At 45.4% G+C, this 24419-nt stretch overlaps 1 protein-coding gene across 2 annotated transcripts in view; it reads left to right on the top strand.

Annotated features, from left to right (window-relative positions):
* Positions 1-24419, top strand: part of FAT3 (FAT atypical cadherin 3) — a 638491-nt gene that overhangs the window by 603858 nt on the left and 10214 nt on the right. For both annotated transcript variants that reach the window (XM_045790757.2, XM_087868258.1), the window contains exons 22-24: positions 3874-4342; positions 19098-19251; positions 21192-21847. In XM_045790757.2, coding sequence (XP_045646713.2) covers positions 3874-4342; positions 19098-19251; positions 21192-21847 — 1279 coding nt within the window. The remainder of the gene's footprint in view (positions 1-3873; positions 4343-19097; positions 19252-21191; positions 21848-24419) is intronic.

Below are 24419 nucleotides of genomic sequence, written 5' to 3'. Positions count from 1 at the left end.
AATAAAAGGAAGATGGTCAGGGAAAGCTCCTTTGGTTTATAAAACAGCCCACTTGGAATGGCCAGATCTTTCTGACATAGAAAAGTAACAAGGAAGCCCCCACAAGATTCCAGAGTTTCAAGGATCTGGGTATGAGTATCACTGAGAAGTGAGTTAAATAATAATTGCAGGATGATAATAATAAGATACCTAAAAGTTTACAAAGTACTTTACAAAATACATGTGTGTATTTTTATACTCTCCGGTGCCTAGAGAAGAGTGCTTCCTTTTTTGCCTGTTAGAAAACAGGTTCAGAGAGAATGGGTGGGCTTGTCCAAACATAACTAGTCAGTAGTGGCTCTGACCCTCTGACAGAGGCAAGAAGGTCAGGAATGCTACAGGTGTTTATCAAAAGAAGAGGTTTGGACGGCTGGGATGATCATTTATTTATTCATTTAAGGTATTTTTTTAAGATTTTATTTATTTGAGAGAGAGAGAGAGAGCACGAGGGAGGGAAGGGCAGATGGAGAGGGAAAAGCAGACTCCCCAGTGAGCAGGGAGCCCTGTGTGGGACTTGATCCCAGGACCCCAGGATCACGACCTGAGCCAAAGGCAGACCTTTAACCGAGTGAGCCATCTAGACATCCCTAAGGCATATCTTTTGAGCCAGATAACTATTGATGGCAGCCTTGGAAACAGGTTTTCAAAAAGTTCCCTTTACAAAGAATAGTTGATAACCCTCTTACAGGTTGGGGGGCATGAGTGCACTTGCTAGAACCACACGCCAGGGATCTGAAGCAGCAAGACTGTGCCATCGTTTTTTCACTCAAAATCCTTACTTTTTCACTCAAAATCCTACTTTCCTACAAAATGACTTATAGCTCTGATCTCTTGTCTTCTAAGCCCCATGCCGCTCAAGATCCGGGTTAAAGCACATCGCTGATCTCCAACAAAACTGAGGACCTAAATATCTCGTAACATTAGAGCCCTGCTCGCAGAATTATGCATTTCATTGAACAAATTGCCTACCCGCCTCTCCCAACCCAGCACATCATTTCAGATCATTGCTGCAGACTTTTTTTTTAACAGTTTCATGCACAGCACAATTTCTATTAATAGCTTGCCCTCTGGCTTGAGAAAGCTTTGTCCACTTAAAAGAGAGATCCTTTCACACTGGGTCTACCCTATTCTGGAGACAGAGAAAAACTAAAAATGATCAGAGCATGAGTTTCCAGTGTGAATGGACTCAGACACGAAAGTAGTCTCTTCTCTACCCGGCATAATATGCTTGTGACATAGGAAAAGAGGAACTTTTGCAAAGTTGCCTCTGACATCAGCACTCTGGTGTGTCACCTAGACAAGGCTCATAATTCCAAACTCCTAGAATTTTGAGGGCACAAATCACTTTTGTTGTCCAAAGGCACCAGGCTTCCTATTCATTCAGCAGGTTGCTACTGTTACTTTTCTCAACAGCAAAGCAAAGTGAACGGTACTCGCTGTTACTATGGGATCGCTTTATGTTCCTTAGTTACGGAACTTCAATGTACGTGAGTACATTAGAGCTACATCGGTTCTCCCAGATGAATTTGCAACTTGGTTATTATCCCAAGAGGTAGGGAGTGGGCTTGGAGAGGGGAATGGACCGAGGAATCTATTAATTGCATACATCCTTTTACCAAGCCTTTGATGAATCACACCCTCACCATCTCACTATCTTCCTTGATAGTCTGGGGATAGCGCTTTGTAGCCACGGAGCAGAACAGCAGATGGACTGTGCCAGAGGAAGTCCCCAAAGTCGCATTTGATCATTTTATTACTTACATTGAAATAAAAATATGGATATTACCCAGGAGTTGTTCCCGAGCAAGTCTGCTGGTATGATTTACAATATCCATTCAGTCCATTTTGTGGAACTAAAAAAATGACTGAGGCAACAGCATAGATCACCTAGGAAAGCTCTCTGAAAAAAACATAAATCTTTGCCTCCGGCCTCTTCACATGGATACATTTGCACTTCGGAGTGCAGTGTGTATGTACTGCGTACGAGGCAGCTAACCATTCTGCAGTGGACACGGGCTCCTCGTAAAATGGGCCACAGCAACGATCTCCACTCTCCACGTAAGGGGGTCTCAAGCCCAGAGAGGCCGGCCCGTTCTGTCAGGTCGCCTGGGTGTGGCACCCCAAAACCTGAGTTAGAGTCCTCATTCATACGTCCCCAGGGCTCTGCCTGGTTCACACAGCCCCTTGCCTTCCATGTCTGCATGCTCCCATGGCTTAACTTTATACACAGGAAGAGAAGGTGCTAGAGAATCCCCAGAGGCAGAAATGCGAGTCCCGGAGGATTAGTTGTCTGTGGGACATACTGAAGCATAGGTAGAGAAATACTCCATCCGTGAGAATGAGTGATACTGTGACAAAGCCCTATCAGGTCGCCCTAAATCAAACGCATGTTGGAAAGAGTGGGTCAGTCTGTTTCTATGAATTCGTTTGACATTTATACCTCCTTCGCTCGCAGAGACTTGGACAGTCTGCCTTCCCTTCCCTTCCCCTTCCCTCTCTCTGCCCAGATTCTGGCACAAGACCACCAATGTCAGCAGATCCTAAATGAAGGCCTGCTGCACTTGCATGACTCAGATGTTGGCCCCCACGAGACCCCTTTGCTGGGTCATACAAAAAGGCCAGCAAAGTACCTTTTGTTTCACAGTCTCTGGCTGTGAATCCTTTCAGGGCCCAGTATTGGTTTGTTGGCAGGACAGGGATCCAGCATCATTCCCTGGATCCTCAAGCCACCTTGTGTTTCTGAGAAACGAAGATGAGGGTAGACCCCAGGGGATTCAAAAGCCAGCCCGTCTCCCCAGCAACAGTCGAACCTGGGTCTCCATGGAGGACCAGTCCCTGGCCGACAGGTCCTGGCCAGCCACCATCACTCAACAACACACACTTTCTGAGTTTTCTGTCCCCCTGTGGTTCGTTAGCCTCCCGGAACGGACTTGGATGCCCTCCCTGCCCCAGTACAATCAAAGCAGGCGGGTCTCTGTTGTAGCTGACCCTGGACTGGGAGCTGGGAGCATCTACGAGACATGAACAGTTATCCAGAAAAGTCCTTCTGGGGGGCCGGATGTCATTAAAGATACATAGCTATATTCTAAGCAAATGGCCAGGCCCTGAGCGCTCTGTGGGATAATCTTAACCTAAGTGATAAGCAGCTGTCCTAAAGAATTGTTTTAAGAATATGCTAGTGTTTCATAGAGAAGGGTTTTAAAATCCTAAGTATATATGAAGGTGGGAAGTAAGAGCTCTTTTATTTCTACCTGGCCTCTTTTTCCCCCTCTAGCACACTCACGCACACTTACTTGGGGAGTATGTATGTATTTCTGTGCTTCTCTGATTTATGGCCATCTGCCCCACCCCTAAAACATAAGCCCCCTGAGGTCAGAGATAGTAACTCTTTTTGCTCACAGTGGTCTCCATGGTACCTAGAACACTGCTTTGCACATAGTAGATGTTCAATAAATATTTGTAAATAAATACTGAGTTCACAGAAATCATTCCTGTGGTGGGAATAACGAAGGAGGGTGCAGAGCGTGAACAGACCCCGAAACAAGATACTGCTGTGCCCTTTCAAAGGGCAAAGATCCAAAGAATAGGAACATTCTTAAATATAATTGTGGATCTGTGCAGCTGTGCTCATGTTACTAATTACAAGATCTGTGACATTTCAGGCACGCGTTTGCATGGCACATAATGGGGAGAGATCAAGCCACACCAGGCTGAGGACTGGCTCAAAAGCAAGTCCATCCTAGAGGCTTCCCGCTGCTGGGGAGGGAACAGGGTGTCGGGCATATATTGCCAGACACATGCTGAAAAGCGCCCCGGTGCTCTTTCCCCACACAGATCGTGGATGGCAAGCTGTGGTTCCAGCTGGACTGCGGCAATGGCCCGGGGATCTTGGGCATCTCGGGCCGCGCCGTCAACGATGGGAGCTGGCACTCGGTCTTCCTGGAGCTCAACCGCAATTTCACCAGCCTGTCCCTGGACGACAGCTACGTGGAGCGGCGCAGGGCGCCCCTCTACTTCCAGACGCTGAGCACAGAGAGCGCCATCTACTTCGGGGCGCTGGTGCAGGCGGATAGCGTCCGCAGCCTGACCGACACGCGGGTCACGCAGGTGCTGAGCGGCTTCCAGGGCTGCCTGGACTCGGTGGTGCTGAACAGCAAGGAGCTCCCGCTGCAGAACAAGCGCAGCAGCTTCGCTGAGGTGGTGGGCCTGACCGAGCTGAAGCTGGGCTGCGTGCTCTACCCCGACGCCTGCGAGCGCAGCCCGTGCCAGCACGGGGGCAGCTGCGCCGGCCTGCCCTCCGGGGGTGAGTGCACCGCGCCCGGGCACCTGCAGGGCGGGGGCTCGGGGAGGAAGAGGGGCTGGATCAACCAGCGAGGGACTGGCTTTTACAGGCTTCACCCACTCGGGTGCTTTCCCTGAGAGGAGTATTCACCGCAAATGCTGGCCGAGCTTCCTACTCCCCTTTAGAAAGGTCCTGGAGCTTGACAGTTACAGAAGTGTCCAGTTTAACCAGTCCTCTCGCAGCAAGTCACCGGCACAGGGCGGTGACCTCAGGAGGGCAGAGATGCTGTCAAGGCGGCCCCCTTCCCGTCCCCCCCACCACACCCTTCCAGGCCTGGGGAGGAATAGGACCCCCTTTTAGGCATCAGCCCTCTTGAGCTGCCTGTGTGTCACTGCAGAATGATTGCTGGCAGTCTGAATCATGGTGTCCCCACACAGTCCTTTGTCACACAGACATGTAACTTCACTAGAAGCTAAAGGGAGGGGAGAGTTGAACCCACCACTCCAGGAATGGAAATACAGTGGAGATGCTTTGGAGCATGCTTTTAAAACGTGCACATTAAAAATAAATCCAGTGACAATTCCATAAAGGGGTAGAAACTCAGGAATAAAGAGAGGGCAATTTACATGAAATCTCAGGACAGATAAACAGTCAATGAGAGCGCGATGATTTACGCCAATAAATTTTTTCCCCAAACGTATATCATGAAGAAGAAAGAAAGAACAAGGTAGGCGAAAAAAGCGGGGGAAGGGAATAGAGGATTTCTATTGTTTGAGGCAAAAGCCAAGATCATCTAAGTCCTGGGAGTCTGGAAATGAAAGAATCCCTGACTTCCCCAGATGCGGTCTGTGTGCTAACATAAACTAGGTCAGGCACTCCGCTAGTAGAAGGCTCTGCTGCCTTCCGACAGCCCAGCCACTGATCACACTTGAGCCCCTTTGCAGAGTCTCTCAGCAGTGGCGTGATTAGCAAATTTAAACCTTCCTCACAAATCACTTAGAGATTCTGCTGTGCGCATTACCATCTAATGTTCGTGAAGCCCAACTCCAAATTTAGAGTCCATTTTATTATTAGAATGTTATAAACTGTCCCTGAAATGATGCACTGCTGAAATACAGACACCATAGTTATTTAGACTTGCATATGTTACTGCCACAATGAGGGCCAAGTGCCCTGGGGGGAAATTTCTGCCGTCTCGATTTAAGAAATCTATTTGCTGTTTTTACTGTCTCAGCAGTATATGTAAATAAAGGGTTGTTATGGTGCCATAATTCCCGAATGATGGGCAGTAACTATACTTCAGTGGTTCTATAAACCAGCCCATTATGACAAGTCATGGCCAGTTTTTCACCAGGCAAAACAATTCTGCTAGTGTGAGCCATCCACGATATATAAAAGGAGCATGTAATTAAATTGGGTTGAAATAGAACACCACTCCATGTCAAATGCTGGGTACATAGCCACAAATTGTAACATACTTTTAACGATGGCAGGACATTGTTTTTGCTGGCAAAGCTATGGGCTTCCACGATGGGCTATCTTTAAAATAATAATAACAATAATAATCACCGTATTAAGGAAAAAGACAGGGAATCTTGCTCTTCGGCGTGCATTTCAATGTTTTTTAATTGCCTGAAATCCATGAGCAGAATTTTCAGTGCAGGTATGTTCATTAAGCGAGTGTGACTCATATCAGCATGGCAATTTTCCCCTACTTGTTTTTTATCTCATTTGGTTTAACCAGATTTCAGCACTGAGGACGCGCCTGCTGTGTACTTCTCAAATGGCCTCAAGAACTTGCTTTCCTCTCCCCAGAGGCCCAACCTGGCTTACAGGTTGCATTCTCTTTCATACTCTCCTTTGTCCTCTGTCCCCCACTTCCCCCTCTGATTGGGTTTGGGACTGGGATTCCACAAAAGGTCCTCTCTCTTCCAAGACGATAGAGCCTTCCATCAGTTCAAATGTCTCCTTTGTGCCTGGAGGCTCATGTTTTCCTAAAACAAAGTATCTTTCCACATCTCCATCTACACAGCCCCCTTCTCTCGAGCCTACTCTTTCTTTTGAGTTGAGGAGGCCCAATGGTTCTGACTTCAGCGACCCCCAGGGCATGATCCAGATGGGGCAATCTGGGGGTCTCATGCACAACAGTACTGAACTTAGGGCCAGCAAACTCCTCACCACCTGCCAGGAAATCCACGAACTGGGTTTCTGTTGCTTCCCTAGGAAATCAAAGGCACAGAATTCCTCCTCTGATGTATGAGGAGGTATCTACCTGCTCCTGGCTATGAGGACTAAGACCTCAGCTCCTAAAAAAGAGGAGAGGGAATCCATTTTCTTGCCACCATTATCTGTTAATATAAGAGGAATTTTTGCTAGGCCCCTGTATCCTCTCTGCGAATGCCCAAAATTAGGGGATAAAAGCAAGGAAAGAAACAACCAATAATTTGGCCTTTAACTCCTATCTGTGAAACTAATTATAAGGTTATTTAAAAGAAAGGAAAAATCATCCTAGTTGTGAGGGATGGTTTAAAAAGAACAATAAGACTCGGTCATTAGTGAAAGAATATTCATGCCTTGAAGAATGCCCTCTGGCTGCAGGGGTGTCTAATCACAGAGAGAGAGTCTTGCTTCCCCAGATCAGAGGCTGGGATGCGGGCAGTATTCAAGAGGAGAATAGGGCTAGGGAAGGTAGAGTGAGGTGCTTCCAGTGTGCCTTGATGCAAAGGAGAATGCTGGTGACAAAAGATCTGAACATCTTGCTGCTGTTTGAACCCTGTGCTGGGTGTCGCTTTAAATTTCCAGAACACGTATTTGAGTATAATCACCCCCTTGACCACTGAAGAATGCTGGAATCTTGGTCATCGGCTCTCCTGGGGACAGGCTTCATTCTCAAATTGCGGCTATCCTAGCTCATTGCTCCAGAGCATTTGGAGTTTTGAAAGCAGGCAACCCACAGCAAGAGGCATTCTATTTCAAAGAAGCAGGATTCTGCTCTAACCACCTCCAAACCGAATCAAAACCCTTGGCATGAAGCGGCAAGGGAGCCGCGTCTGCTAGCTCAGAATGACATGGTCAGCGGGTTTGACCAGTGTTATGACTCTAGCTGTCCCGAGAACAAGCCATGGGAACCCCAGGGGAGTTAGAGCCCAGAATGCTAACTTGTAATAAGAGTGTAAATATGATTCTAAATCAACCACAGAGGGAAGGCTCTCTCTTGTTAAAGCCTTGAAATTATATGTATTTCATAAACATGAACTGGAAATACCAACCACCGTGGAGAAGAAACGGCCTCGTCCCATTCTGACCCCTGCATTTCCAGACCCCGTGGGGCAGGGAGCAGCCCACGAGCACCCACAATCTGGATAAGGAGTCCTCAGTCCTCCCTGCCTTCTCCTGCTCAGCTCAAGCCCATTACTGGAAAAACCTAGTTGAAACAAAGCTGTAATTTGCCAAAGTCAATGCCACGAGCCAGGCAGTCACCAGGCCAGAAATAGCCATTCTGTCAGCTCTGCGTGAGACTAGAAGCCTAACCCTTCAAATGAAAACTTGGTAAACTTGTAAATGCTTAGGAGTTAACCACTGATTAGACTCTTTCAAGTGCTTACCTTGTAAATGCTTAAGCACTGTGACAAGTCTCACAGTACGCTGGGATCAGTACGAGTCTTCCCTTCCCCCACCCCCATTTTACAGATTAAAAACACAAGCCAGAGAGCTTAAGTACCAAGCCCAGGGTCACACAGCTAGTACAGTGGGGAAGCCGGGATTTGATCCAGGTTTGTAGAACCCCCTCCTCCAGCCTGTGCTCTTGAAACCCTTGTTACTTAAAGTGTGTTCCAGGAGGCAACAGCATCGGCATCACTGCAAATGTTAGGAATGTAGCATCTTAGATCCCACCCCAAACCCACTGAATCCAAGTCTGTATTTTAATAAGATCTCTAGGTGATAGACCGATATCTTTCTCTGTCTCTGAACTGCCCTGAAATCTAAGGAAACTAGTTCTTTCGTTTGTTTGTTTTCACGTAACGTATACAGTGGTTCTCAATCTCGAAGAGGCATCTGCATCACCTGAGGACCTTATTAAAATGAAACCTTGTTATAGAAGGGTCTCTCAATTCTTAAAGGGAAAAGGAGAATCTCTATACTTGCCTCCATCATTCGCCAACCATGTCCAAGGAACCTTCTGCTGGATCACTGAGTCATAGTCACAAATTGCTAAACTTACTACCAAGAAAAATTTCTCAGTGAAAGTTTAGGGGGAAAAAAAAAACACCCCAACCTACAAATCGGAATCTCAGAATCTGCAAGGAGGGGGAATTCAGACATCTCTGCTTTTAACAAGCCTCCAAGGTAATTCTATGTGCATCTGAGTTTGCGAACCAGAACCACCGACCTTTGGGAATGCCAGTAAGCTCTGTGTTTGCAGGAACGTGAGTCGGTGATTTCCAGGAAGGGTAAGCAGACATTGGATGTTCAGGAAGTGAATGTCAGGTGCACGGCCTGCTTTTGTTGTCACTGTTTTAGTGTAAAACTTGAACTTTGTTCCACAGACAGTCAGGAGTTTGAGACCCCCCCAAGCTCCCCTCCCAAGGGAAAATGATAGCATCTACCTACTCCCTCTAAGTAAGTTGCACGCAACAGCGAGGTCTTGGATGTTGCCAAGAGTTGGGCATAGAAGTGTTTCAACAAAGCTGCCCGAGATACTTTGGGTGATGTTTTACTGAGTATTTTGCATCCCTAACTGCTAAGGGTCTAGATAAACTTGGGCCTTCAAACTTGAAGTTTGAAACTTTAAGTAAATTTTGGAGTCCCATTGCTGTCTCTGTGACCAATGGATTCCATTGTGTGGCCTTCCTCCCCTCACAGCTGGCTTAAGGGAATTGAACAGGGTTCCTGTGTAAGCTCAGCCCACTGGCCCACTGAGCAAAGTGGGACAGAGAAGGGAGGAGCCAGACTCCCACTGGATACACTGTCGCCATCATTTTTTTAAAATATTTTATTTTTAAGCAATTTCTTCACCCAACGTGGGCCTCCAACTCACAACCTTGAGATCAAGGCTCGCAGGCTCTACTGACTGAGCCAGCCAGGCACCCTTACTGTGGACTAATTTGCCTGAGCTTTGCAGCTTATGGGGAAAATTTTTTTTTTCCGGGTGACTTTCTTCTAAATACTGAGGTACCTTGTTTTTGGTACTTTGGAAAAAACCTATGGTAACAGCATTAGTGATATAGATAGTGCTAAAAAGAAAGAAAGAAAGAAAGAAAGAAAGAAAGAAAGAAAGAAAGAAAGAAAGAAAGAAAGAAAGAAAGAAAGAAAGAAAGAAAGAAAGGAAGGAAGAAAGAAAAGAAAGAAAAGAAAAGAAAAGAAAAGAAAGAAAAATAGAAAGAAAAAAAACCCAAACCCTCAAAACTCTAAAGCAGTCAGGTTATATGCAAACACAAAAGAACATGCTAGAAGGTGAGAATTTACTGTGTGTCGTTAACACATTGCATGTTTCCAGATCCTCAAAGAAAATGCTAAAGGCTCAGCCCAAGGTACAGTGTAGGAAATGTGAGCAGGTTGTCCTAGGGAAAGTTACAGGTCTCACCTTCAAAGGTCGTTCTGCACCCTGCTTGGTGAAAGACGGGAAGTCATGACAGAGGCCATGCTCTGCAGCCGAGCTCACCCTACTTGTGACCAGCATCTCCTGCGGTAATGGGCCCACCAGTTTTCTCATATGTATTAAGATTCACACAGGCTAGACGTTTCAGGATTTCCCAAGATTCAGCCTAAAAGTCAGAGTCAGAAACTCCCATGGCTTGCAGTCGTTTGGTTGATGGGCGACACAGAAACGAAGCTGATTTCGGAATCCATAATAATTACAATAATTACAACAATAAAGCACCTAATGTTTGTGTGCTACATTGTGGCTGATGAATCCAAAAGCCTTATTATTCTCTATGAAGTGGGTATTAGTGAGGCTCAATTACCAGATAAAAATAGGGAGGTTCCTGGAGGCCAGGCGGCTCGGCTGTGATCAGACCCGGCTGGTGGGCAACAGCCAGAACTTAAAAGGACCCAGGACCTCCCTGACACCTCACAGCTGCCTCCCCGGATCATGTGAGCTCTTGGAGTCTCTAAATGAAATCCATAACCCAGCAAGCGTAGTGGTTGATGCTGACTTCAGATCCCAAATGCCAGTTCATATTTGTTATTACTTCCACCTTTGTGCACCAGGCTGATGTCGCCTTATCAAGGCAGCCAAACCTGATCAGAATTGTGTCACCTACACTGGGGAGCAGGGCCGAGGGTTGAGGCCATTACCTGGATGAATCAGCTTGGAAAACGACTAATAAATCAAAGGAGTAAGATAGAAATGATCTTGATTATTTGCTTATCCAGCCCAAATTCACTCTGTAATTGCTTAAACCGTTTCTATTTTTTGCATTTAATAGGTTTTGCAGTCTTCTTTGAACAAGGAAAGGAGGGGGCATTTTAAGTTCGTCCGGGTGCAGATTTCAAAGCCATCTGCATCTGCTATAACTAGAAGGATTGTAAACAAGAGCACAGCTTTGAGACAAGGCTTAAAAATATACTTCTCACTTTGCCAGGATTCCAGGGGAGAGAAGCTATAACAGTATTATTTTTTTTAGCATGTATCTCAATGCTAAGAATATGATTGTCTTTTTTCAACCTGGGAACTGTTTTAAATGGTGTCTGCCACTTATTGACTATGTAACTTTAGGCAAACCATCTTATTTAAGCTTCAGTTCCCTTATTTCTAAAATAACTGTGACAACACTACTTACAACATAGGGTCGTTGTCAAGAATTAAATGAGATAATGCATAGAACGTTCTTTGCATTTTCCTTAGTGCATAATAAGCTGTTGTTCTTTTTTAAATTTTTTAAAAAGATTTATTTATTTGAGGGAGAGAGAGAGAGCCCAGTGGGAGGGGTGGAGGGAGAGGGAGAGAGACAGTGAAGCAGATTCTGAGCTAAGCGCAAAATCCGACACAGGGCTTGATCTCACAACCCTGAGATCATGACCTGATCTGAAACCAAGAGTCAACTGCTTAACTGACTGTGCCACCCAGGCGCCCCTACGCTGTTGTTCTTGCCAATAATTTCCTCTTCCCCTAACCTCAAAAAAAAAAAAAAACCTACTCTTTTAATAACACTTGGATATTACCCACTGCATTTAATTTTTCTTTCACATTTACAAAGTGTTAAGATATTATTTGTGGTCAGATAATGCCTGGATAGCTCTTGAAATTCTGTTTCCATGATTTGTGTGTGTGTGTGTGTGTGTGTGTGTGTGTGTGTGTGTGTGTGTGTGTTTTAAGATTTTATTTATTTGAGAGAGAGAGAGAGAGAGCCCACAAGCAGGGCTGGACAGAGGGAGAAGCAGACTCCCACTGAGCAAGGGAGCCCCCTGACATGGGGCTGGATCGTGGGACTCCAGAATCATGACCTGAGCTGAAGGCAGACGCTTAACCAACTGAGCCACCCAGGTGCCCCCCTTGATTTGTGTTTTAGACAACATATGATAATGCTTGGGAAGAACAGAAACTTTGATGCCAGTATCTTATTATTTAATGATTATCTGGCTCCCACAGGGGTGTCTGATGTTGACCATCTTCCTTATCTCCTTAGCTCCCTGGAGCATTGTGGGGTCTAAGTACAATCCCCTCCTCATTCCTAGCAAGTGATACGTTCCTGCTCACTGATGAGTTTCAATGCCAATACCATCTTGTAGAAATGTTTGAGAATCTGAAAGCCTGGATTCAAGCTCAAATTCAATCACTTACCAGTTATACGTACTCGAACGAGCCACTAATGCTTCCAACCCCCATGGAGTTGAGATGTTAATGGGGCTTTTCATTTTTCCTTCATAGGATTATTGCAGTCCTTCATAAAATGACTCAGAGTGATTTTAAACCACTACAGCATTAGATCCCTTAGTATCACTGTGGCCTTGATATTGATATCAATATTCTAAAATTATTAATAATAACGCCCAGGCTAGGAGAATGAGATCATAAAGAAAACTTTGCGATAACAGGTGACTCTTGATCAACAAACCTCTTTCACAGTAGATTTCACTCCTCTTTCATTTAAAGAAAAATCTGGGATAGGCCAGTGATGGGTAGTAAGGAGGGCATGTATTGCATGGTGCACTGGGTGTTATACGAAAGTAATGAATCATGGAATTTTACATCAAACACTAGAGATGTACTGTATGGTGACTAACATAATAAAAAATATTATTATAAAAAATATTTAACAATAAAAAATAAAGAAAGAAAGAAAAATAAAGAAAAATCTGACCACTTTAAAATAAGATCCAGTCGCTTTTCCCTCTCACTGTGTTAACATAAAAACTCCAAATTTAAACATAAAAACCCCCAATTTAAAGTTCTACAAGCAATATTTTTTCCAAACATTCTCTGCCTCCTTTGCTCCGTGGGTTTGAGATCGTGAGAATAGATACTAGACAGCTTCCTTCTGTCTTTGGATAAGCAGAGAATCCAGAAAGAGGGTGTAATGAAGTACAGTTGTTAAAAATACAGTTCGGGAGGATATTGAACAATTTAGGGTCTCTGGGGCCAGATCCACCCTAGCCTCATGACTGCAAATCAGTAATCAACTTCTCTATACCCTAGTTTCCTCGTCTAGAAAATGGGAGTAACAGTCGTACCTCTGACAGAGGCTTGTTTTCAGAATTAGAAGAGTTAGTACAGGTGAAGTGCTTAGAAGTGTTTCCGGCATGGGACAAGTGTCATGCATGTGTCAGCTGCCATCTTCGTCGTCTACATCATCATCTTCAAAATGGATAGCCCGTTTTCTCAGGTGCAGAACAGAGCTCCTCCATCAGGCATGGTTTGCTCCAGCCTAGATCCAAAGTCCCTGCTCTGGGCTCCTGCCACACCCTGTGCCTGCTATCATGGTGGTTTTGTAGCTGCCTCTGCATTTCTAGGTGCTGTATTTCTGTCTTTGTATCCCCAGGGCCTGTCACAGTCCCTCTTCTAGGGTGTGCTGGGAACCAGCTCTCTAAAAATCGAAGCCCCAGTTTGTAGTGTTTGTTGATTTCTGTGATGTAAGTACTCCCGCCATGGCTCATATCAGGCTACCAGTGGTTTTATAACTGGCCTGCCAAATTCCCGGATATTTAACAGTCGGTGCTCACACCCCTGTGAGCTGGCTGCAGCCCACCGCTGCCGATGGCTTAGGCACTCAGTCAGTGAATAGGTTAATCAGTCAGGCCGGCAGCTGCATCAGGTAACACTAGCTATCCCACAAAAGATAATGAAAATGACAAAATGCAGAAGGAAATGTGTGGGAGTAAAATAGTGCACTAGAGGTATTGCCTCATTTTAAATTCTGATTTTCCAAGGCACCGAGACATCAAATCAAAGAAATCAAACCCATGACCTTAGTTAGAATCCAGTTTCCATGATAGTAATTCAAATGTCCCTTATTTCCAGACAGGCCTTCCTTGTGCCTCCCTTCCCCCCAGCGTCTTCTGCTATGGCTTTATTTGGGAAATTGTCTGGAAGCTTGCCAAATGCGAGCTGGAGAAGGGGAATCTTACCTGCTCTGACCCACCTTGCCTTAGATTACCCCTTCCCGGCTTCCCTCCCACCTCATCACTGATGTGCCTTCAAGTCCTCTCCTGTGGTTGTATCGCCTCTCCCTTTGGTCAAGAAGGGAATCTAAAAAAATAAAAATAATAAATAAATAAATAAATAAATAAATAAATAAATAAATAAATAGAAGGGAATCTAATTCATGCTCAAAAGTTACTCTACCTCTAAATGGCATGCTTTTCTGGCCAAGAACTAGCCAGGTGACACAAAGAAGCATTTTCCCCAGTTCTAACTGCTTTCATCAATTCTATTCGATTCCATTAAGGTAAGCAGCTTCCCAAATTGGAAGAAAACAGCTCCAAGTCAGCATAATTTAAAGCAAGCATACCTCAGTCTCCTGCATCCTGTCCACAGACATCAGGCTGGCCGCCTTTCAACACAGTTTGCATCAACAATGGTCTTTCCATAAGAGTTAGTTCCCTGGTGGTTCATTGTTGGTGCATTCTAGAGCACCGCGTCTCTCTCGGAGCCTCAATCTCTGGCCCTTTGTGTTTCTTGGTGCTGCGGAGGCTGGCACCACAAGGCCCCCTCCTTTTGTGAATTTAAAGAGTTCTCTCTTCCTCCTGCACCTGCCTCCCGAAGGTGAGTCTTTCTTTCCCTGTACCGATGAACAGCCAGCCATAATATCCCCCTACGCATGAGAGATGTCTGTAGTGTGGGTTGAGTACACACAAATGAGCACATACACTATTTCAATCTATAGATTTTTTAACTATGCTCTGCCTTTAGAAATCAATCTATAGGGGCACCTGGCTGGCTCAGCAGGAAGAGCATGTGACTCTTGATCTCCAAGGTCATGAGTTCAAGCCCCATGTTGGGTGTAGAGATTACAAAAATAAATAAATAAATAAATAAATAAATAAATAAGCAAATATATAAACTTAAAAAACTCGATCTATAAAATCCCAGCATCAGTCACTGGGGAGTTGAGATTAGCCCAAGAACATTTCAACTGAAAGTGAGAATGGGTCCTTACAGCATTTACAAAAGATCCTAAGTGAGGAAAGTCTCATTGGTCACTTCTGGGTAATAGTGGCAGCTCACTGTCACAATCCCACTGCCGCATGAGTAAAGGCATTTTCATAAGCCATAAGCCTATAGGAGTGAGGGGACATGAGAAGGAGACAGCACCGACCGAGGCTGGAGGTGGGAGGCAAACGAACAGGTAGTAAGGAAGAGAAGTGAAGCTTCGAGGGGCTTAGGTGTTGACCAGTAGAAGGGAATCTGGGAACTGAATCCCCAAAAGGCTCAGGAACTGGAGGCATTAGTCACTTCTAAAAGGGGAAGAGATGGGACAAAGGGCTTAAAATAAGAATTGGTCAAAGGTCTGTTTGAGAGGCAGTCAGAACACTAGATTCCCACCTTCTCTCTGCATGGCCAGGTAAACACGCCCCCCCCCACCCTGGCAGAGCCTGCAGGTGATGAGGGATTGCAGGGGTGAGAGAACAGGGAGCGCCTGGCTCTGCCCTGCACTTAGTCAGCCCTGGGGTGTGTAGAAGTGAATCTCGTGTCTTCATTGGATGCTGAGACCCACAATCAACGCTCCTCTACCAGCACCCGATCCCCTGAATGTTACAAACCTGGCCTTCACTCTCCCTCTGGGCAGCTGATAAGGGTCATTAGTGGGGAAATTTACCAACCCAGTGGTACTGAAACAGAGTATCACAGTTGACAAACCCCACTCATGGGCTCAGAGCTTCTCATCAGATTTCTAATTTCCTACTGCCCCACTCTGCAAACAGGGCTGATAAGGAAGGATTGCCAGGCAAGGTAGGAAATCCTCTAATTTGGAATATAAAGAATGTATTAAGCTTCTCCAGAGAAACAGAGCCAATAGGATGGATAGATAGATGATAGATAGATAGATAGATAGATAGATAGATAGATAGATAGATAATAGATAGATAGATAGATAGATAGATAGATAGATAATAGATAGATAGATAATAGATAGATAGATAGATAGATAGATAGATAGATAGATAGATAGATGATAGATAGATAATAGATAGATAATAGATAGATAGATGATAGATAGATAGATGATAAATAGATAGATAGATAGATAATAGATAGATAGATAGATAGATAATAGATAGATAGATAGATAGATGATAGATAGATAATAGATAATAGATAGATAGATGATAGATAGATAGATAGATAGATAGATAGATAGATAGATAGATGATAGATAGATAATAGATAGATAGATAGATAGATAGATAGATAGATAGATAGATAGATAATAGATAGATAGGTAGATGATAGATAGATAATAGATAGATAGATAGATAGATAGATAGATAGATAGATAGATAGATAGATAGATAGATGATAGATAGATAGATGATAGGTTTTAAGGAGTTGACTCATACAATTGTGGGGCTGGCAAGTCAGCTATTTATGGGGAGGCTGGAAATTCATGTATGTTGTAGTCTTAAATTTGAAATTACGGAGTAGGCCAGCAGGCTGCAAACTCAGGCAAAGTTTCTATGTTGCTGCAGAATTCCTCCTTCTTAAGGCCATCAAGTGAATGAATAAGGTCCACCCATATCATGGAGGGTAATCTGCTCTGCTTCAAGTCAGCTGATTGTGTAAATCACATCCACAGATACCCTCACAGCATCATCTGGACTGGTGTTTGTCCAACGGTTGGACACCATAGCCTGATCAAATTGACACATAAAATTCACCATCGCAGAGGCCAAAGCAAAGAGACAGAAAAAACAACCTGGAGAAAACTAAGCAGGGAGAAAACTTCATAAAAATATTAATATCCTCAGAGAGATAAGAGAAGATATTGTAACCACAAAACGTGAGCAGGACACTGTTGTTTAAACACACACACATGCACACACGCACGCACACACATGCACACACACATGCACACGAATTCTTAGTGAACAAAAAAGAGCCCTTGGAAAATGACAACATAAATGAAAATCTCAGTAGAAGTTTCAGAAGATGAGAATCTCTCAGAAAGTATGGGGGAAAAAAACTCACAGAGTAGTAATATAAGAAAAATAATTAGAGGAAGGTCCAGGAGATCTGAGATCCAAATCATAAAACTGCCATAAAGACAGAACAGGGAAAACAAAGGAATGGAAATCATCAATGAAATAATTAAATTTTCCGAGCAAGTTAAAGGACAAGAATTTCCAGAGTGTCCAATGCTGGTTGAAATAAGCCCAGACGAAAGCATATCATGGTGAGATCTCAGAAAACTGGGGGCCAAGAGAAGACCCTCCACATTGTTGGAGAGGAAAAAAAAAACCAGGTCACATACAAACTTCAGGAACCAAAAGGCCTTGGATATCTCAAAGGCCACACGGAAAGAATTGCTCAGAATTCTGGACACAGCCTACCAAAGAGGGGTAGGGTGAAGTAAAGACACGTCCAGCTCTGCAAGGTCTCACCACATTGACCTGCAAACCCTTTCTCAGAAGCGACTGTCGAATGGATCCTAAGGAAATAGAGAGTAAGCCAAGAAATGAGGAAGACGGGATACCAAAAACACTAGATTCAACCCAGGAGAGCAGAGAGGACAATCCCACGGACAGCTGCCCCACAGCAGGATGAGGGCACTATTCAGGGTGTAGCCAGTCAGAAGGCCGTAGAGGAAAGATTTCTCCAGGGTATGAAAACAGAGAACACCAGGCAAAACAGTGACACTCAGAGAGACCAAGTCCATGAAGAGTTTGGTGTTTAATTAAAATAAGTACAGTTGACCCTTGAAGAATGTGGGAGTCAGGGAGGCCGACACCCTGCACAGCCGAAAATCTGTGTATACCTTTGACTCCCCAAAACTTAACCCTCAAGGATAGCCCACTATTGACCAGAAGCCTTACCGGTAACATAAACAGTCGATTAATACATATTGTGTATGATCTGCATATTATATACTGTATTCTTAAAATAGAGTAAGCTAGAGAAAAGAAAATGTTATTAAGAAAATCACAGTGAGGGGTGCCTGGGTGGCTCAGTCGTTAAGCATCTGCCTTCGGCTCAGGGCATGATCCCGGAGTTCTGGGATCGAACCCCACATCAGGCTCCTCCGTTGGAAGCCTGCTTCTTCCTCTCCCACTCCCCCTGCTTGTGTTCCCTCTCTCGCTGGCTGTCTCTCCCTCTGTCAAATAAATAAATAAAATCTTAAAAAAAAAGAAAAAAATCATAGGGAAGAGAAAATACACTTACAATAGCAAACTGTAAAAAAAGTCTTGCATAAGTGACCCTGGGCGGTTCAAACCCATGTTGTTCAAAGGTCAGCTTTGCTGTTCAGTGGGATGTAGGGCTCCTGTTGTACCAAAAAAGGACTTAGAGAACTCTCTGACTCTTTACTATGTGCATTACACCTTTAATAGGAAAAGGAATTTTAAATTGTTTTCAAGTAGGGAAAAAGAAAACCCTTACTAATTATTCATCCCTTCCATCTCTGAGAGGTAAATAATGCCATTGTCCTCTTAGAATCTTACCTACTCCGATATTGAATATTCTTTGCAGTAAGAATGCTGCTACCTGTTTCCTCGTGATGGGTTCATGAGTAGGGAATGGTGACAAAGATGTGAGGTCCAGATCCAAGTACAGGAGCTGGGTGAAGGCTGGGATTCTTCCTTTTCCCTGTGCACTGTCAAACTAAGGCTCATTTAGGTTGATACATATCCGCATATTGTCCTCCCCTCACTTCCTCTCCAGGCAGGGATTGAGGTTCTCAGCTAAGGAGAGAAAGGATATAGGGGTGAGAGTGGGGTTCAGGAAAGGAATTAACGTGGTGCCTATGCTAAACTGCTCCCCCATAGAAGCATCCTGCCTTCCACGTAGGAGTGTGCTGGGGAAAGCGTCTTCTCCCCGTCTTGGCCTCTGCTCTCGGAGTCTGTTCCTTGGGTGTCTCTTAGCAGTCTCACTCGCATTTAGGCATGTGGTTAATTAGGTGCATCTTTATGGATTAGCAGGGGATCCAAACCGTTCCTTGGCATCTTTGTGGCAAATGTGTCCCAAGTTCGAAATAACCAATTTGATAATGATTTTTGGAATCTGGGCCCCGCCAAAGATTTGGTTTAGGAGGAATCAGGAGGGCGCATCACGGCTGAGTCCCTGCACTGTGAGCATTGCCAAAGGCACTGTGGCTCATGAGAACCTCTGTCTCCCTAGGCTATCAGTGCACCTGTCTCTCACAGTTCACCGGGAGAAACTGTGAGTCGGAGATCACAGCTTGCTTCCCAAACCCCTGCCAGAACGGAGGCTCGTGCGACCCGATAGGGAACACTTTCATCTGTAATTGCAAAGCTGGGCTCACTGGAGTCACGTAAGTCAGATTGTGCAACCCGTCTTTCTCTCCTCTGCTTCTTATTGCTAAGAAAGCAAAACGGTAAACAACTAATGGGAATAAAAGATTTACCATGAGTGGAACAGGCAAAGGGTTAATATCTTTACAAAAAGAGGGCTTACAAATGACTTACATGTTACCGAGGATTATCTCTGGGTAATGGGGTTATTGGTAATTTATACTTTTTTTTTAACTTTCTACTTCTCTATATTTGCAAATTTTTACATAATTACTATGTGTTCTATAGTTAGGAAAACAGTTCTTTTAGAGAAAATCATCTATGACCCTTATATTTCCAGTATAATTCTGAGGCAGACGTACCACCCATTTCCCCAGAACTCATTAACTGGACTCTACCACCTAACGTTTTACGATCATTCTGAGAAACTAAAGCCTACCTTTTCTTTGCAAACCCTTTCTCCCCCAAGAAATGAGGGAAATTAAAGTGTTAGCCAAATGGAAAGGGACTGTTTTAAGCTCTTAGCAAAACGCCACTTCCAACCATCCTGGATCGTTTGAGAAGTATATATATGTAATCTCAAGCAAGTGATATTCTAATTACAGATCAGCCTTATGTATTCATTAAAGCAAATCTCCCGAGGACTTTACCGGGAAATACTTCGCGGACTTTGAATCGTTGGATGTAATTTAAAGTAATAAAGCTGCATTTATTTTTAAATACTCTGTGATTCTAATTTCCGAATGACCTGGCCTCAATCTGTTCAAATTAGGGACGTTTGACTACATTTTAAAAGGTGGATTACCAAAGATATAAGTGATCGCTCCTTTTAAATGAACGCGTCAGAGCAATTGAAGTAGAGAAAAGTGAAGAAGAAAGAAGGTCTATGTTCTCACGTACTGTTAAACTAAGAAAGAATAAGACTTAAATGTTTGCCTTATAATTATACTTAATGTGAGTCATGGATTGCTTTAAAGAGAATAAAATTGATTTAATTATTTTTCATTAGAATGCTTTAATCATTCTTTCCTGATAATCTGCATTAGTATTAACCTTTATTGTAAGCACAGAATCTGTAAGATACATAGATCCGCAGCCCTCCACCTACCCACTTACTCTATTACCCCGCCCTGCGCGCGCGCGCGCGCGCACACACACACACACACACACACACACACACACACACACAGTTCCCAGAGAGACCAAAAATTACAGGAACTGTTGGAGGAAAATGTCAGAACCAAAGATTTCCTCCTCTTGGGAAAGCCTATATAAGGTATAAGTTCACTGCTTTTTCTCTGCCATTTTCCAATCCCAGAAGCTCAGAGAATGAAAAGGGTTAAGGATAAATTAGTGGCAAACTAATTTGGTGGCAAAACCGGCCAAAACTGCTCTGAGACTACTTCTAGTCTTTATTTCTCTGATTTAGTATGAATATCCATATGTTTTATTATAGAAGCACTGGTACAGTTTGATTTGGGGTCCTATGGCAGCGCCAGTTGGCGCAGTGGGGCGGGTATGTTACAGAAGGGGAAAGAGGCGTACTGTATACGACGTCTCTAAAATTGCAAAACTTTAAACCCTGAAATGCACCCGGCCCTGAGGATTTGGAGACCAGTTCCTCTCCAACAGCATCTGTTCTCTCTCTTCCCTCTTCTTCCCTTCCCTCCCACCAGTCTTTGTCCTACTCCCCTCTGGAGGGGGGTCAGACTCTCTGGGAGCCATCCATTTGGTTGGGAGAAGTATCTCAACTCACCATGACAACTCGGGCCACCTGCCGAGGTGCCCTCCCCCCCACCCCCCCCCCCAACACACACACAGTAGCGCGCGCACTCACACCATCACTCTATCTTTGTCACGCTTCACGTGCCCTTGGGGCGCTGTGTTTTCTTGTAAACGCCGTCGTGGGTGGCGTTGTGGGGCCTGCTGTCTGAGAGGGGCTTTGTGTTTTGTCGCAAAGGTGTGAAGAGGACGTCAACGAGTGCGAGCGGGAGGAGTGTGAGAACGGGGGCTCCTGCGTCAATGTGTTCGGCTCCTTCGTGTGCAACTGCACGCCGGGCTACGTGGGCCAATACTGTGGGCTGCGCCCCGTGGTCGTGCCCAACATCCAGGCCGGCCACTCCTACGTGGGCAAGGAGGAGCTCATAGGCATCGCCGTGGTCCTTTTCGTCATCTTCATCCTCGTCATCCTCTTCATCGTCTTCCGCAAGAAGGTCTTCCGCAAGAACTACTCGCGCAACAACATCACGCTGGTGCAGGACCCCGCCACGGCCGCCCTGCTCAACAAGAGCAACGGCATCCCGTTCCGGAACCTGCGCGGCGGCGGGGATGGCCGCAACGTCTACCAGGAGGTGGGGCCCCCACAGGTGCCCGTGCGCCCCATGGCCTACACGCCGTGCTTCCAGAGCGACTCCAGGAGCAACCTGGATAAGATCGTGGACGGGCTTGGGGGCGAGCACCAGGAGATGACCACGTTCCACCCCGAGTCCCCGCGAATCCTGACGGCCAGGCGCGGTGTGGTCGTGTGCAGCGTGGCCCCCAACCTGCCTGCCGTATCGCCCTGCCGCTCGGACTGCGATTCCATCCGGAAGAATGGCTGGGACGCAGGAACTGACAGTGAGTAGGAGGCCGTAGTGTGTTTGCTTGTGTCTTTAGTGTCGCTGGGGAGCTGTGGTGTGCCTGGCGCTGCGGAAGGAAATCGGGGAAAGGAGAGAGAACCCACCTAAGAAGGGCACTCCTTGTGACGTGTTCTGGCATTGAATGTCCGGAAAAATCGCTCTGGTTCTTATCCCCATTTACAGGTGGGGAGAATGAAGCTCCGAGAGGATGCGTCAGGGGTCCAAGGTCGCAGAGCTAGGCAGAAGCAGCAGAACGGGTGGGCCAATCCAGAGCTGCCAGCTCTAGAAACCCATGCTTTCCTCACAATAGCACACCATCAGTAGTAATCCAAGCAGGGTGGCAACAGAAGTGATATACAGAGAGCGTGTTCCAGAAGAAGGTCAGAAGAAGAGAGTCTAGACTTAGGGTGAAGACTTAAAGGAGCAGAGGGATATTTGAGTTGGATCATGGTGGAGTAGGTCTGGGGAAAGGCGGAGGGACCCACACAATCGGAAGACAAGCAAGACATTCTGTGTGGCTGGAACACAGGGTTCATGAACCTTAAGGCAAGAAAAGTCCAGTCCAGATAGTGGTATTTCCCTTTCCTTTAGGCCTCATGCAGCAGTATTCTAGCCAAAGAGCTACAGGTGCAAAGGCCCTGTGGTGGGAAAGACTTTGACATGTTGAAGGACAGAGAGGAGGACAAGGTAGTTGGAGATTGGTGAACAACAAGGAAAAGTGAATGCGTTTTAATGGCAACATAAGTGCAGGTTTTTAAGCAGGGGAGTGGCATGATCGAATTTACATTTTTAAAAGATGGCTCTAACTGATCCCTGGAGAACAGACTAAAAAGGACCAAAGAGGAAAGAAAGCAAAGACCAGTTGGCTAGCTTCCATGAACATCTAATTGAGCAATGGTGATTGCTTTCCCTGTCCTAACACCAGTCAGGATGAAGCTAAGGCAGACTCTGTTGTAAGCTGTGACTTTTCATCAAGCCGAATGGCTTTATATTTCAGAAGCAGAGCTGCCCTGGTTGCAGGAGTTTCCAAAGGCTGGGGTTTTAGTACTATGATGCATGTTGGAGTAGGGGTTTGGGGGGAGGCTGCTTTCAAATGGAGCTGGATGAGCAGAGAAGGTGAAGGTCATCTTTGTGGAGAAAGGGGGAATTTCTCCTGTGTCTTCAAGCATAAGTAAGATTTAGGAAACTATTGGAGAGGGCCTTCCGGAAGCAGGAAGCAGCTTGATGAGGGTAGGGGGCACATGAGGGCTACCTGACAGGTTCTGTTTTTCAGGAGAAAGAGGAGGCTAGAGATGAAAGTTTGGACATTATCTGGATGCACAATGGTTGAATCTTGGGGGAGGGGGGTTAAGCTCACCGAGGGAGCAAGAAAAAAAAAGGATGACCAGACTGGGCCTCCAAAAGAACTTGGAGATGCCTACATGTGGGAGGTGGGCAGAACGTAGAGGCCAAGAAGGGAGACAAACAGTTGCCAACAAAGAGAGCAGGGACAGAGGACAGGGCAGGTATGCAGAAGCCAAGACTATCAATAAGGTTAGTGGGGTTGAGTACTGTAAGACTGTCGGGAAGGACACGGGCTTAAAAAAAAAGAAAAGAAACAGTACTGTGCTTCACACCTAGAAGATTTCTGGTCATCTGAAGAGTGTTTCAGTGACTGGTCAAGACAGAATCCAGAATGCAAATGTTAAGGACAAAGAGATTTGGGGAGACAACAGAAGCAGCAGATGAATGTTTGCTGTGTGTTGGACCTTCTTAAATCTTCCTGGCTGCCCATGTGGGCACCCAAGTGGAGGAGATGGGTGAGATAGCAGCTTAAGAGCAAGTAGCTGGTAAAAGGAGGGGTGAGGACCAGAACATGGCCCATCAAGGTCCAGAGCCTGTGCTCTTACCAACACTGCTCTTGGGGGCCTTAGCAGGAGGGAGGGAGAGGGATGTACAGGGAGAGGACCGCTGATGACAGAGGAGGTTTCTGTTCTTTTCTGGGACCGCCCCAACCATGCTATCTGCCGAGTCTGTCTTTCTGCAGACACTCTTGTAAGTTGTTGCCCTTGGATTTTCACCATAATGCGTTCCCTGTCTAATGATGTGTACAGTTAGACTTTGCTAAAGCCTTGCCAATCCACCAGCTCTTAGAAAGGCTCTTTTTTTTTAGCAATGAAAAAAGAGAGGGCTGAAAAAGTGAAGTGAAGAAAGGAGTTCTATGCACGGCGTTCACCGGGGTAGATCATTTGTTGTTTCCTTCCTAGTGTTCCGGTCTAAGCCCGGCCCTCACCTGGTGCTTTTCTGAGACACATCGTGGTTTTAGCAGCGTGGCCGTTGGGAGGTGAACTCCTCTCAGGCGTCTCTCCTGCTTAGATCAGTTGTGTATCCAGCTCATCGACCCGCTGTGGCTTCGGCATCTGACAGCAGATGCCGGAGCCACAGTGCCCGATGCCGATCTCACCCTTTGTGGAAGAAACAGTGATTTCCACCGTCACAAAGAGGAACAACTGTTCCCTTAATCACAAGTCCCCGTCTCTTCCTCCCATCATGTTACGTGATGATTTGAAGCTTTTCCCGGTGATCCTTTC

Source organism: Ursus americanus, chromosome 16 (genome assembly GCF_024610735.1).
Source record: "Ursus americanus isolate L20-20 chromosome 16, mUrsAme1.1.p, whole genome shotgun sequence".
Lineage (NCBI taxonomy): Eukaryota > Metazoa > Chordata > Mammalia > Carnivora > Ursidae > Ursus > Ursus americanus.
The sequence above is the reverse complement of the archived record's forward strand: the minus strand, read 5'-3'. Positions and strand labels throughout refer to the sequence as shown.